The 13,514-nt window shown below is 34.2% G+C and overlaps 1 protein-coding gene across 1 annotated transcript; it reads right to left on the bottom strand.

Annotated features, from left to right (window-relative positions):
* Positions 1-6,878: 6,878 nt before the first annotated feature.
* Positions 6,879-9,902, bottom strand: LOC144836220 (adenosine receptor A3-like). The gene has a single exon (XM_078691468.1). It carries the CDS (start codon positions 9,797-9,799, stop codon positions 8,765-8,767), a length of 1,035 nt encoding a protein of 344 aa, XP_078547594.1. The 5' UTR covers positions 9,800-9,902; the 3' UTR covers positions 6,879-8,764.
* Positions 9,903-13,514: the final 3,612 nt, after the last annotated feature.

Raw genomic sequence — 13,514 nt, 5'->3', positions numbered from 1 at the left:
GTGTTTCCAAAATGTATAATAATTAAGTTTTTTATTTATTTTTATTTATTTATATTTATAAACTTATTTTACATTAAAAATAATGTTCTTACAAATGGTCCATGATAAAAGAAATGTATGCATAAAAGTGAATATTCATAAGTTACAAAACATTTTTTTTTTTTTTTAGATTATAGAAAAACATACAAGAACAATTACATTTTAAATACAGATACAGAATAATAATAATAAACAGCTAAGTAAGTAGGCCTACATCGCAATTACACAGGTTCTCAAGTTGAGGTTTCTATTTAAATACATCATTTTTGTTGTGTTTTGTACTTATATTTAAACGCATTGTAAGAAGTCGCTTCTTGCAATGATATAGGAAGGTTATTCCATACTTTACCACCAGCCACTTGAAGTGACATATTCATTTTGGTAACATTTATCTTGGGTATAACTACATTTAAGGGTTTAGCCAATCGAGTATTATAACCATGTCTATCAATGATTAATTCAACTTGATCTACCAGACTTTTATACAAAAGTAAGAATAGAAAGAAATGTAAATGTAATGGAACACATAATATCAGCAAAAATCTATTGAATACTATTTTAATTTCATTATACAATTTTATTTGTGCCTATTGATCATGGCATACTTAAAGAGTCGAAGGTAATACATTTTGATACCGTAGGTAGGCCTATTGCTTTTCTATTAAAATACTCTAATTCTTCACCGTTCTCAGTATGATTCAACTTTCTTCCAAATGGTAAAACAATTGGTGGATTAATAGTGTTTTAAGCAAAATTGGTCCACTCTGTAAAAAATGTTTATAAATTAGTGTACGTCAAATACTGTGTTGATTCAATGTATAACATTCAAGCACTTCACGGGTGAAAATCCTACTGACGAGTGGGATCATTTCTCTGTGGAACGAAATGATGCTTGTTGACGGAAAAAAGCACAAAGTCTTTATTAACATCAACAAGTCTCGATTGTTGATGTTAAAGGTATAGGCATGAATTTTTTAAAAAGACGACGCAGAGCACGTGAAAATCGCCGGAGACGACAAACATATATGAAAGGATTCACAGCGGAACTCATTGTGACCAGAACTTCTGCAATCAGGTCATACCAATACACGCCTGACCGTTGGTATCCGATTGAGTATACGATCGGTCTCAGAGCAAACGGCAAAAACGTAATACCGAATGCACCGACGATCAAAGCGCTTGTTTTAGCCGCTTTTAATCTTTTACGAACAACATTCCGTGTGCGGACTGGAATACCGACTATGTTTTTGCTATGTCTCCTTGCTTGCATAAACATTTTGAAATACATTATGCTGACTAAAATTGTACCAGTAGACACGGTGGCCAACGACATGTAACGCTGAGCTTCAATCAAGTGAGGATCCATCTTGTAGCAGAAGAAAATACCTTCGTTTTGTGTCATTTCGCCGAACAATTGTATGACACCGTAAACACAACCTGTAATCCATGAAGAAGCAATAGAAAAGTACACTTTAGGGAATGTCATTAGCTTATAATACTGCAGTGGTTTCATTATAGAAACGTAGCGATCCACGGTGATAAACACTAGATGCAAACAGGAGACTAAAAGAAATATTTTTACAGGTATGAACTGTAACTCAAATTCATCAAAATTCAATAGATGGAGAGATCTGCGTGAGATACAAGCCCACATATACATTGGTACGGCGATAATTCCTGTGAGTAGGTCCACAAACGCTAAGCTTCCTAGTAAAACAAACTGCGGTTCGTCAAAACTTCGAGTTTGTCGAATTAAAAAAAGAACAAGTGCGTTCCCAGCAATAATAAATAACGCCAAAGGCATATACACTGATAGAACAAACATTAAATTATCTCGCATTTCGTCAGACGTAACATTCCTGGTAAGTAGATGTTCATCCATTGTTAATTGAATGTATATTAATTAATTTTTAAAGGTTTGACTTTACATAAGCAATTGAGTAAAACCAACATTTCCGTCCGCTACAGTCCTATACGGGTACTGGGCATGCGTACTCCAAGCGGAAAGTATGTGTAGCCTATAAATTAATATTAGACAATCTCAATGGTGAGTGATGTTATATTTCGACTTTCATTTTTATTATAAAACAATGCTAAGAATGTAAGTTTTTAATCAAGTATAAAGCAATGGTACTGGTGGGCGCACGGACGGAGAACCATTTTCCTTCCTAATTGCAATGCCGTCGATATGATCATCATCATCTTCAACAACGTTGTCGTTGCTTGAACAAGGCAATCTAACAACAGGACACTGAGCTCGCCTTGCCAAGACATGAACGCGTAACAGTTCTTTGATCTTATGTCTGGCTGCGACAAATACCAACAGTACTGTACTGTATACATATTCTCCGCGGCGCGCGGTGTCTGTATCTGTTGTTTGTAGCTGTTCATTTGTAAAAGATAGACTCATTTAGGCCTACTGTCATGTGACGTTGCGACATGAGCAATTGCTATTTTTTGTCAATAAAGGAATATGTACGCCTATGTCGATAATGATCCCTTATTATAAATAACGTCCAACGAATGGATTCTGTCAATGTTGATGACCTGGGCGATAATCCAGGCACTTTGAACAAAACGATTCGTTGTGACGTTACTATTAGTATTTCCGTAAACATTCCGACATAACCGGCGCGCCGGGTTCACTGCCCTAAGTTAGTGAGAAAGGGTTTATTGTTAACAAATCCTTCCTTCTATGAAATTTTGTACAGTTTATATCCGATGTATAGGAAATATGAAAGTTTATTCACCAATACCGGTAATAAATATAACACACTGAAGAATGAGAATATGAGATCCGTTATACATTATTTACTATGACAATGACAGATCCGGACCTAAATTACATTAACATTAACTAGAAGAAACCACCCTGAGAGCGCAAACCTCCGCCTAGGCATATGACAATTGAATCTCATGTTCCCGTTAAAAATAAAATGGGCAATAACTTTCTGGGAACCGTGGCCTGCTAATAATAAATATAGACACAAGCCCGATTAACCTCACAACATTTCACCATTTCTGGCGGCGGAGGTAAAAATAGTACAACAACCACAATTAATAGAAATGTTAAATGCGCTTTAATGTATAGTTAATAAGAAGCCTTGGACATTTTGTGCAAAATATATTATGTAATACTATAATTTTTATCCTATTCTTGGGTCGAAGAAACCGAGAATGACACCATACAAATGTAGCTATAGGCCTACAATTCTTTTATATCATTTTTACAGACAAAATACAATATAAAGGTGACTAAGATATTATAAAATGTTCAAAAATACACATTTGGAGTTAGATATCTATTGTAGACTCTTGAATGTTAAAAGAGCGAGCTCTGAGGCAGACTGGATAAACTTCAAATTTACTGGGAAGATGGAAAACAGTATGTAAACTTAAATGAAGTTGAAGATGAATATCATTTTGTTATTAAAAATAAAATTATAGATACAATATTTTTTATTTATGCCGTCTAATGAATGCGCTGCTTGCACAGCATTTTTTATCAAATATATAAAATATATAAAATTTGTTGTTTGTACGCAGACAACGCTCTTAAGATTAAATATAAAAACGTATGCAAATACAAATATAGGCCTACATATCTTGCTTATAATTTTTTTTCTTCAGATATAGGCCTATAGTTTTTATTTAGAGAATGATATTAATTACTTTTTTTATGTGGCCATATTTCTTAATCGTAGGCCTATGAATGTACCTACAATTTAGTCAAAATTGGCCAGAGGTCACGGCACGGTACGGTAATTAGTACAGTTATTTTTAATTAAATACGTAATTTCACAGTGACGGATCATCATTATCATCAACGTTAGCGTTAAATTGGACAAACAACGTCTAGTTAAAAACTCATAAAAGTCTCGTCTCTTCGATCTGTTTCATCACTTCGTCACCGACCGTCCCTTTAAGCTGAGAGACATAGACTTGCCACAAGATACACACTATTTATACGTAGCGCCACCAACAAGCCTGTTGATTTTATTGGTAAACTGGATTTAAGTATGACACGCCATATTTTTTTTTACGAATATTAAACCGAATCTCCTTCTACAACGTTGACCACATCTTATTATCAGCAATTATTTGGAAAGCAGGCACAACCGGTGTAAAAGTGATGTTTTAACTGTACATTATTTTAAAAGACCATAGTTTAAAAAAATAGAAATTCAAAATCATAAAAATGTGTCATTGTTTTCAAATAATTGTGTAAGTTTTGCTTCGTGAACTGGCTAAAAAAGGTGCTCTAAATCCCAAGTCTCTGTTACTTATATTTATTTTTACTGTATATGGTTTTATTCAGTAAAAAAATTGAAAGAACAATTGAAATTTCTATCGAAATTGCATTATTGTGTTAAGGGTCTTTCACACCTGTTCCGGCGTCCTGAAAACGAAACATTATTGATGTTCGATTCGCCGGACCGGAACCGTGCCGGAACAGGTGTGAACGACTCTTAAAAGTCAAGTGTTGTCAAGTGTAAACATTGCGACTGGACTTCTATAATAACTAAATAACAAACTTGATTGTTACAGGGTCCAATAGCGTCGTCGATATGTCTCGTCTAATGGGATATCAGGGGTCCTTTATAGAAATGTATTATCGGAAAATTACATTTGAACATTTCAAATTGGTATCCTAACATAGTTAATGTCTAGACATAGTCGTGGGTCAAAGGTCACGGTCGCTGGTGGTTAATCGTTCTATTATTATACCACTACCTAAATAAACTTAATCTTTTTTTTAACCTACAAAAAATTGCCAAATAAAGTTACCTTGTAAATTGAAATTATGGTATGAAGGAAAAAGTTTAGGAAAACGTGATTTAATATCACGTACGGGTGAAAGTGCACACTTTTTCCAATATGAGGACTGTCTTCAAACTGTATCCTTGATACACTATTAATTGTGACTTTTCTTGAAGCTAATAAGCAATTTCAAACTAGATTTCATGAGCGCAGCAACATTTACTGTATGTTGACTTTGTAAACGACTTTGACAAAAATTGAAGTTCGGTTAAAATAAACTTTGATGGGAAAGACATTTACTGTGTAGTATTTAAACCCACTCCTGGGAAATTGAATTTATGGAAGTTTCTATCTGATTAACCCTTTTCATTATAAGAGTACCACTGCTGCAATGGGAATATACCCTGCCCCAGAATGTAACCAGGTTAAGGTCTCAACTCTTGCGCATGGCCGATTTACCGCAACAAATGTCATTAAATATTCTTCCGCATTCCACCACCGGATGACCATACTTACATAAGTTTATCTTTTCTAATATCAAACTATTACTGGCTGGTGAGAGAATTTTGGAATTGTTTCTAAATAGATTATATGGATCGATTTGAACAATATCGTATTCGTAATAAAAATATTTGACCACTTTTTGTTTCGGGTTGTATAGTTCTCTCATTCTCATATATCATAAAATAATGTTCCAGATATAGAACATAAATCTAAATTTAAATCACATATTTTCAATACTAGACCTTATATTATAAAATAAACTTGTATTGTATCAGGTATATTATAATCAAAATGATATATAGCATATTTCATTAAATAATTTTGAAAAAAGGATTGATAAACAATTCAACAATTTAAAACGCGTACGGAGAATAAAAAGGATTTTAGAAGATTTCTGGAGATTACCAATTTACGGATGTAAAAGAGAAAACAATTTCCGTCGGACAACAAACAACATTAATAAAAGCGTAGAACTCAATTGTTATGTTTCTATTTACTAAATCGATTTGTTAGTCGCAATTGGTGCATATAATGTGTTATAATAGTTCTTTGACAGGAGATAAATCGTTTAAGCGTAGGTTCTATAGATTGTTTGTTGTCGCTATAGTAAGAGGAAGAAGAGGTGTAATAAAAAAGTTTTTAAGAAGAAAGCGAACAAAAGCTGAAGTTTACGGGGGTACAGTTAGTTCATGGTGGATCTATTTGTTTACAGCGGAAGACAATGAGTTGAAGCAGAGTATCCGAGTGACATAATCTCGGTGAGTAAATGGCCTCCATTATACTCTCCAGAAAAGAAAACAATAATTAAAAAACGGATGGAATTATCAAACAAGTTGACAATGGTTGGATATTGATTACAAGTGAGAATTGAATCCGTTTCGAGGAATCGAGTAAGCTCCATAATATTATTCAGTCTAACAACCTTACAGGTACAGTCTCACTTTTTAACAGCCATAAAGAAAACATCAGAAAAACTTTAGATTTACTGCTCGAAGTATTTTACTTTGGAAAAAACAAGTCATACACAGAGGAATAATTGTTTTTCTTGTCCAAAACGGTTTATTGGACAAATGTCATTTTTAACCCCATACTAAATGTTTTGGTTGTGGTTAAACTGGTGTCTATTAAACGTATGATAAATGAACACTTTTGACATCTGTTGGGTAAATCCGGGTTGAGAATAGTGGTTATTAGTCGCCTTTCACCGACAAGGCACGAAAGGAGGAGATTTTCATCAAATCGCGTTCAATCCTCGCAAGTAGCACGGGACCAAAACGAAACAAAAATGACAAATAAAATTTAGGACAAGATATCTTAGTGGATTTGTGAGAATGTCTCCCAGTGTGTGTTGGTACATTCCGTTGTTATGGTTCGTTGGTCATATCGACAGGAGCCGGATTCGGCCCACCTTTGTATCGAAGATCAATGGACAATATCGTGGGCATCACTTCAACATTCGTTAAAAAGTTCGTTACATACAAGATGATGTTTACGATTTATCAAAGCGTTCACCTCCACGAAAAGCACGAAAAAAAACCACAACAAAGGCAGTATAGAAATTCTTTCACAAGAAATATTTTAGATGAAAATTTAATGCTATAGAATCATCATAAACAAACACATCTATTGTTATCCTTATAAACTATCATACATTACAGGGAGTCGTCGACATTGTTGTTGCGATGATTTGGGTAAATACCAAAATCACCTGGCAACCCCTATAAATTGTTTTCAAGTTTATAATTTGTTTCGTACAGTATAATGACTACAAATAGCAATTACATAATATAATATTTATGTTATTCACACAAAAACAAAACCACACACACAATATTGTTTATCAAACGCGTAACTAATAATATACGAATCATGCATGTTAGTCCGTTAGAATAGCTATAAAGCGTGGTTCCCACTATCAACGGAGCGTAACGCAACCTACGCAACGTAAGAAAATGCCCTTCCGATAATTGTTTGCCCCCGCATGCGTGAAATCAAATCTGCGATATTTATTGCACTGTTGCGTCTTCTGTTCCACTTGTGATTACGCAATACAGCACTTTGCGTCAATACGTCGTTGCGTTGCGTTCTAATGGGAACCACGTTTAAAGTTAAAATATATGTGTTCCTTCATTTGACCCTTAATTAGGGGTTCTACTGTAGTAAATTACCGCCTCATAAAAACATAAATTCCAGATTTGTATGAGTTCGTAAAGAAATTCTGTCCATTTTTTTATAAATCGCTTATCTGTGGGGTTTTGTCACACTGTATCACAGAGTGGGGAGAAAATGCTACACTGAAGTTGTACGCACAAACCGCCATCTGCTCTCCTTGCTACCCCAGGGTATAAGGCAATTAATTTCACATTATAAAGCGTGGTTCCCACTAGAACGCAACGTAACGTAACGCAGCGACGTATCGACGCAAAATGCTATGTTGCGTAATCACAAGTGGGAACCGACGACGAAACAGTGCTGCAAAGTCGCATGTTTGATTTCACGCAGGCGGGGGCAAACACAATTATCGGAAGAGCATTTTCTTACGTTGCGTAGGTTGCGTTACGTTGCGCCGCTAGTGGGAACCAAGCTTTATCTGTGGGGTTTGGTCATACTGTTTCACAGAGTGTGGAGAAAATGTACGCACAAACCGCCATCTTCTCTCCTTGCTACCCCAGGTTATTAAGCAATTAATTTCACATTTTAAAAAGTGATTGATTTTTGGTGTCTTGTACTTTAATATTGTAACATAATTTATATCCGCTTTTAAATTCAAACAATTTAATTTTCTATGAATGATGAATCTGAATCCGGAGATCGGGTAACTAACAGTTTATTTTTATTACAGCAAAAAGAGCTTCCTGTACCATTCGTAACGTTTATATTTAGTTTAACCATGTTTTCTTTACGAGTACTGAGAATCGAATCTGCGGTTAGTCACTATAAGATAGTATTATGGGATTTGTTTTCTGCGGGAACAAAAGTAGGCCTATAATCTCCTTTCATATGGAATTGTATTCATATCATTCCATTGTGTGACGCAATGTACGGTACTATACGATATAGATGTAATTGTCTGCCCAACAAACATGTAAGAGTAATAAAATTAGACATTGAAAAAGCCATTTTGTAAGTAGTGTAGTTTAAATCAAGTTTATCACTTCCTTAGAAAAAATAATATTTTCACGGTAGGGCCTAAATTCAATCAAAAACCCATTGGCTGACGGCCTTGCTTTAAATTTGTAGTTTTTTGTTTAAGCAAATATGTTTTTCCCATGCAATTTTTGGTTAAAGTGAATAACTATTATGTGACATTAAAATGGCAAACAAACTAAAACAACTTCATTTTTCAGGACAATCTTTAAGAATCTTCTCGTTATCTCTCCTTTTAAAGATAGGATAGGAACTTATAATAAATAATCAAGCTTGGAAACACAGTTAGGCCTATAAACACATCTTCATTTATTCAGATCATTTCAGAGGAACTAAAGACACATTTTTTCCGTGGCGACGAGTATGTTATTTGCAGTTGGGCTGTTGGGTGCACGTCTTTGTCGACAAGTCTCTGTTTTTGTTTGTGGCTGTTAATTTGTAAAAAATGGCGCAGAGCGCTGGAAAATTGCTTTAGACGGCAAACATATATAAACGGATTCACCGCCGAGCTCATGATGAAGAGAACTTCTGCAATCAGATCATACCAATACACGTCTGACCGTTGGTATCCGAATGAATATACGACTGGTCTTAAAGCATGGGGCAAGTACGCAATAGCGAATGCGCCTACTATCAAAGCGCTTGTTTTAGCTGCTTTGTATCTTTTGCGAACAATATTACGTGTTCTTACTGGAATAATGACAATGTTTTTTTCAAGTTTTTTTACTACTATAAACATCCTGAAATACATAAAGCTTACTAAAATTGTACCAGTAGGCACCAATACTAACGATATGTAACGTTGAACTTCAATAGCGGATTCATTCATCTTGTAGCAAAAGAAAATGCCTTCATCAATGTGTTCCATTTCCCAAAATAACTGCAGGATACCGAATAAGAAAGCTACAATCCATGACAAAATAATTGAAAAGTAGGTTCTATGAAGTGTTATAAGTTTATGGTAATGAAGCGGTTTCATTATAGAAACGTAGCGATCCACCGTGATTAACATTAGGTGAAACCAAGACACAGAAACACATATTTTTGCCGGTAAAAACTGTAACTCACATTTATCAAATTCCTGTAGGTAAAAGGATCTGCGTAATATACAACCCCACATAAACATCGGTACGGCGATAATTCCTGTGAGTAGGTCCACAAACGCTAAGCTTCCTAGTAAAACAAACTGTGGTTTGTCATAACTTCGAGTTTGTCGAATCAAAAAAAGAACAAGTGCATTCCCAGTAATAATAACTAAATCCAATGGTATATACACTGATAGAACAAAAATTAAATTATCCCTGGTTTCGTCAGCTGTGAAATTTCTACTGGTAGCAGATTCATCCATAGTTAATGAATGAATGTAGGCCTAAAGACGGGCTACATCGTCAAGAATTGCAAGTGAATGAAACCACCATTTCCGCTATGCTTATTATGTAGTAGTAATAACAATTCAGTAAGGTAAAAGGCACACTGGGCATGCGCGTTCCATAACGGGAAGTAATAGTTTAGTGATTGTTGGTTTCTTTCCGAATCATGTTTTTAGTAGCGTGCTACGCGACTCTACAGCTCATTATGTCGGTCGGTTGGTCGGTTGGTCGGTAAACACTAACTTGAGGACGCGACTGAAGCAAAGTATATGGTCTTGTTCATGTACCGTAACATTAATAACGAACAATATCAATCATTAATTCTACATAAATTAGTCCGATATCAAGAATACAATTAAGGTTAGAAAACGTATATTTTATTTATTTATTTATTTTTCTAAAATTTGGTATACATTTTTTTTTCTTGCATTTTATTCAGCATGTCAAAATGCATGATATATCTTTATAAATGAAAGTTGAAACATACTGAAACCCTTGTACGTCACAGGTTGCCGTTCACTAACAGTAAATAATGCAGTAAAAATCTTATTATGAACATAATATAAAGATTCTTCGTTGCACATTTAAACTAAGGCTATTTTGTTGATTTTGTATCACACAATTCCCCGGAGCAAACTTCACAGCATCGATGTACCTTTGTAGGTTTCGGTCGATTGCAAAACCAGACCCATTTAGCTACTCAGTAGAAACCTCAAACGAAACTGAGCTAGTAAAAGTGTACAATGTATCTATACAAACAAACATTGGTAAGGCGAGTAGGCTTACAAGCTTCCATAAAACAAATTGTGGTTCGTCAAATTTAGAGTTTGTCGAATTATAAAGAGAACAATTGCGTTCCCAGAAACAATAACTAATGCCAATATACACGGATATAACAACAATTAAACTATATTCTTTGTTATTCTCTACATTTCTGCTTGTATGTCGTCCATTATGTACAGAATGTATAGTAGGTCTAATCTATATATAAATTTACGTAAAGGCAAAATTCGGTAATTCGCGCGTTACTTCTAGAATGTTTACTCGATGGTATATCAAGTTGGTTCGTACTTTCGGTACTGATTTTAACCACCTGATGTAACCCTGTTTACTAATTAAATTGAGTTAGATAATTAGTTATTGACAATTAAAACGAATTTAGGTTCAACGATTTGCCCCAAATAGGGGTGTTTTCCGATCGTGGTATACACTGTCCAATGCATGTCTATCTTGAAAAATACCCGCGTACAATAATACGAGGATGCTTCGCGTTTTCCTATCTCCTCCTACGATAATTGTTTTTAATGGCTGAAAACAGCTCGAGTACGGCATCATAATGTTGAAGACAGACCTATTTTCTTAAAAACATACTATTTTGATAGATTTAATATACGTTTATACAAATGTATTGATTTCCGATGAATGGAACATTCCAATATAACTCTTTGCTTTAACACAAGTACCACCAGCTGAAGGTAAATTTATTGGCCCTTGGGGAATTAACCTAAAACCTATATAGATATAGTATTGCAATACTTGGACATTACTGTAAATACGTATTAACATTTTTGGTCGCCATTGAATTTACTGTGAGTGTGGGTACTGTTAGATGTATAACACATGTACAAATAAACGTATTACTGTGAGTGTGAGTAGGCCCTACTGTTATATAAAAGGTACAATATACAAATAAACTGTACTACTGACAGTTGCTTCTCAACGTTTGTATTAATTAATAATTACAAAGAATATAAACGTTGTAGTGGTACGTGTATCGTTACATGTACTATGCTATTTCAATCGACTATGACAGTGACAGTTTTAACAAAGTATTAAATTGCAAATGTGTTACTGTATCAAGTGGTATATTATTTATAGGCCTATAAAACATGAAAAAACATATTTCGTTACTGAGTAGATAAAGAATATATTTAAAAATTGTTCTTCTTTGTACCCATATCCTCTTCCCCATCCCTCAACCCCAATGTTACACACAAAACACAAATTGGGTTTGTTTAAATGAGTCTAAATAACAAATTTGGACTCATTTTGTGACAAGTTTCTCTTTCGGAAGTCAACTTCAACTTCAACTTTATTTTCCAAATAATATTTTGTTTTACAATGATAAATAATATTAAATTTTAAAACATAAGGAAGGAGCTAGAAAATAGTGTAAACACTAATCAAGTCCAGCCCCTTTTACATAAATTATATTTAACTAAATTTTTACAACTATGGGCAATAATTTCTTTAACACAGGCCTAAAAATAAAAACTTAATAAGTTAAAACAATCCCATTTATATATTTTAAAATTTAAATATTACTACACTTTTTCATAAATAAGATATATAAAATAAATAATTATACAACTAAAGTAAGAATTGCTTTAATTTCCGTTTAAATATAATTTTAGAGTCATGTTTAATATTTTCTGGTATCTCGTTCCATGAATTAGCACCAGAATATCGGACAGAAAATTGACCAACATTACTTTTATATTTTGGAATGGCAAGATTTCCCCTTGCTTGAAATCTCGTTGAGTGACGATGCTGGGCATGTGAAAAATATTCTGGAATTCCCACGGGAAACCTGCCATTAATACTGTCATGAACAAATAAAACTAACTGAAATGTATGTTGCTTATAAATATTTAGTATCCCCAGTTGTGTAAATAATGATGACGTATGTGCTAATCTATCAGAGTGTGTTATAGTGCGTACAATTCGTTTTTGGTTGAGGTGTATAGGTTTTAAGTTTGTTGTATATGTGTTCCCCCATGCCTCTAGAGCATATGATATATGGGGTAGGATAAAACAATTGTATAAGAGTAATAAAATTGACTGAGGAATAAAATGTCTCAGTTTATAGAGCACACCTGCCTTGGAACTAACAATTTTGTTGACCTTATTAATTTGATTTTTCCATGTGAGTTTATTGTCAAGTGTGACCCCTATATACACGGTTGATTCTACTTCGTCAATTTCTGTTCCTTTAACATGTATTGCTCCGTTAGTTTTAATAACCGTGTGTTTACCACGGAAAATTATATACTCTGTCTTTTTTGTATTAATGGTTAATTTATTTAAATCACACCAGTCCACAATATTTTTAAATTTGCTATCTATATACTGCATGTCAATATCATCGTGTGGATTAAAAGTATGGAACAAACTGGTATCGTCTGCAAATAAACGAATATCAAAGTAGTCAGTCACATGTGCAATGTCATTGACATATATAAGGAACAATGTAGGCCCCAATACTGACCCTTGGGGTACACCGCAACGTATGGAAAGTTCATTTGAATCAATACCATTTATACTCACATATTGTTGTCTGTTATATAGGTAATTTTTTAAAAAAGCCAATGGTAACCCCCGAATCCCGTATGAATATAATTGGTTATCCGCACTTGGCGGATAACCCCTTGTTATTGTCACGATCTTTTTTTTTTTCTTCTATGTTATTCTTCTTTCTTTCCCGGAATTTTGTTGGCAGCGTATCTCCAATTCTGGTCAACATAAGATTGTATAACTTTGTCATAAGAGTGACCTGTAGCTGTAGATGTGCAAGAAATTTCGTTATATGACGTTAGAGTCGCGCAGCGTAAGTTACGCGCGATTTTATGAATTTCAATGATTGATCATAGATTATAAACCAAAAGTCATTTTGTATTGACACTTTGTGAAAAT

Source organism: Antedon bifida, chromosome 2, assembly GCF_963402885.1.
Source record: "Antedon bifida chromosome 2, ecAntBifi1.1, whole genome shotgun sequence".
In the NCBI taxonomy this organism is placed as follows: domain Eukaryota; kingdom Metazoa; phylum Echinodermata; class Crinoidea; order Comatulida; family Antedonidae; genus Antedon; species Antedon bifida.
Note: the sequence above shows the minus strand (reverse complement) of the source record. Positions and strands in the feature narration are given on the sequence as shown.

Coding starts and splice junctions, on each gene's coding strand:
- LOC144836220 (XM_078691468.1), bottom strand. CDS start 9,799: ATGGATGAATCTGCTACCAGTAGAAATTTCACAGCTGACGAAACCAGG.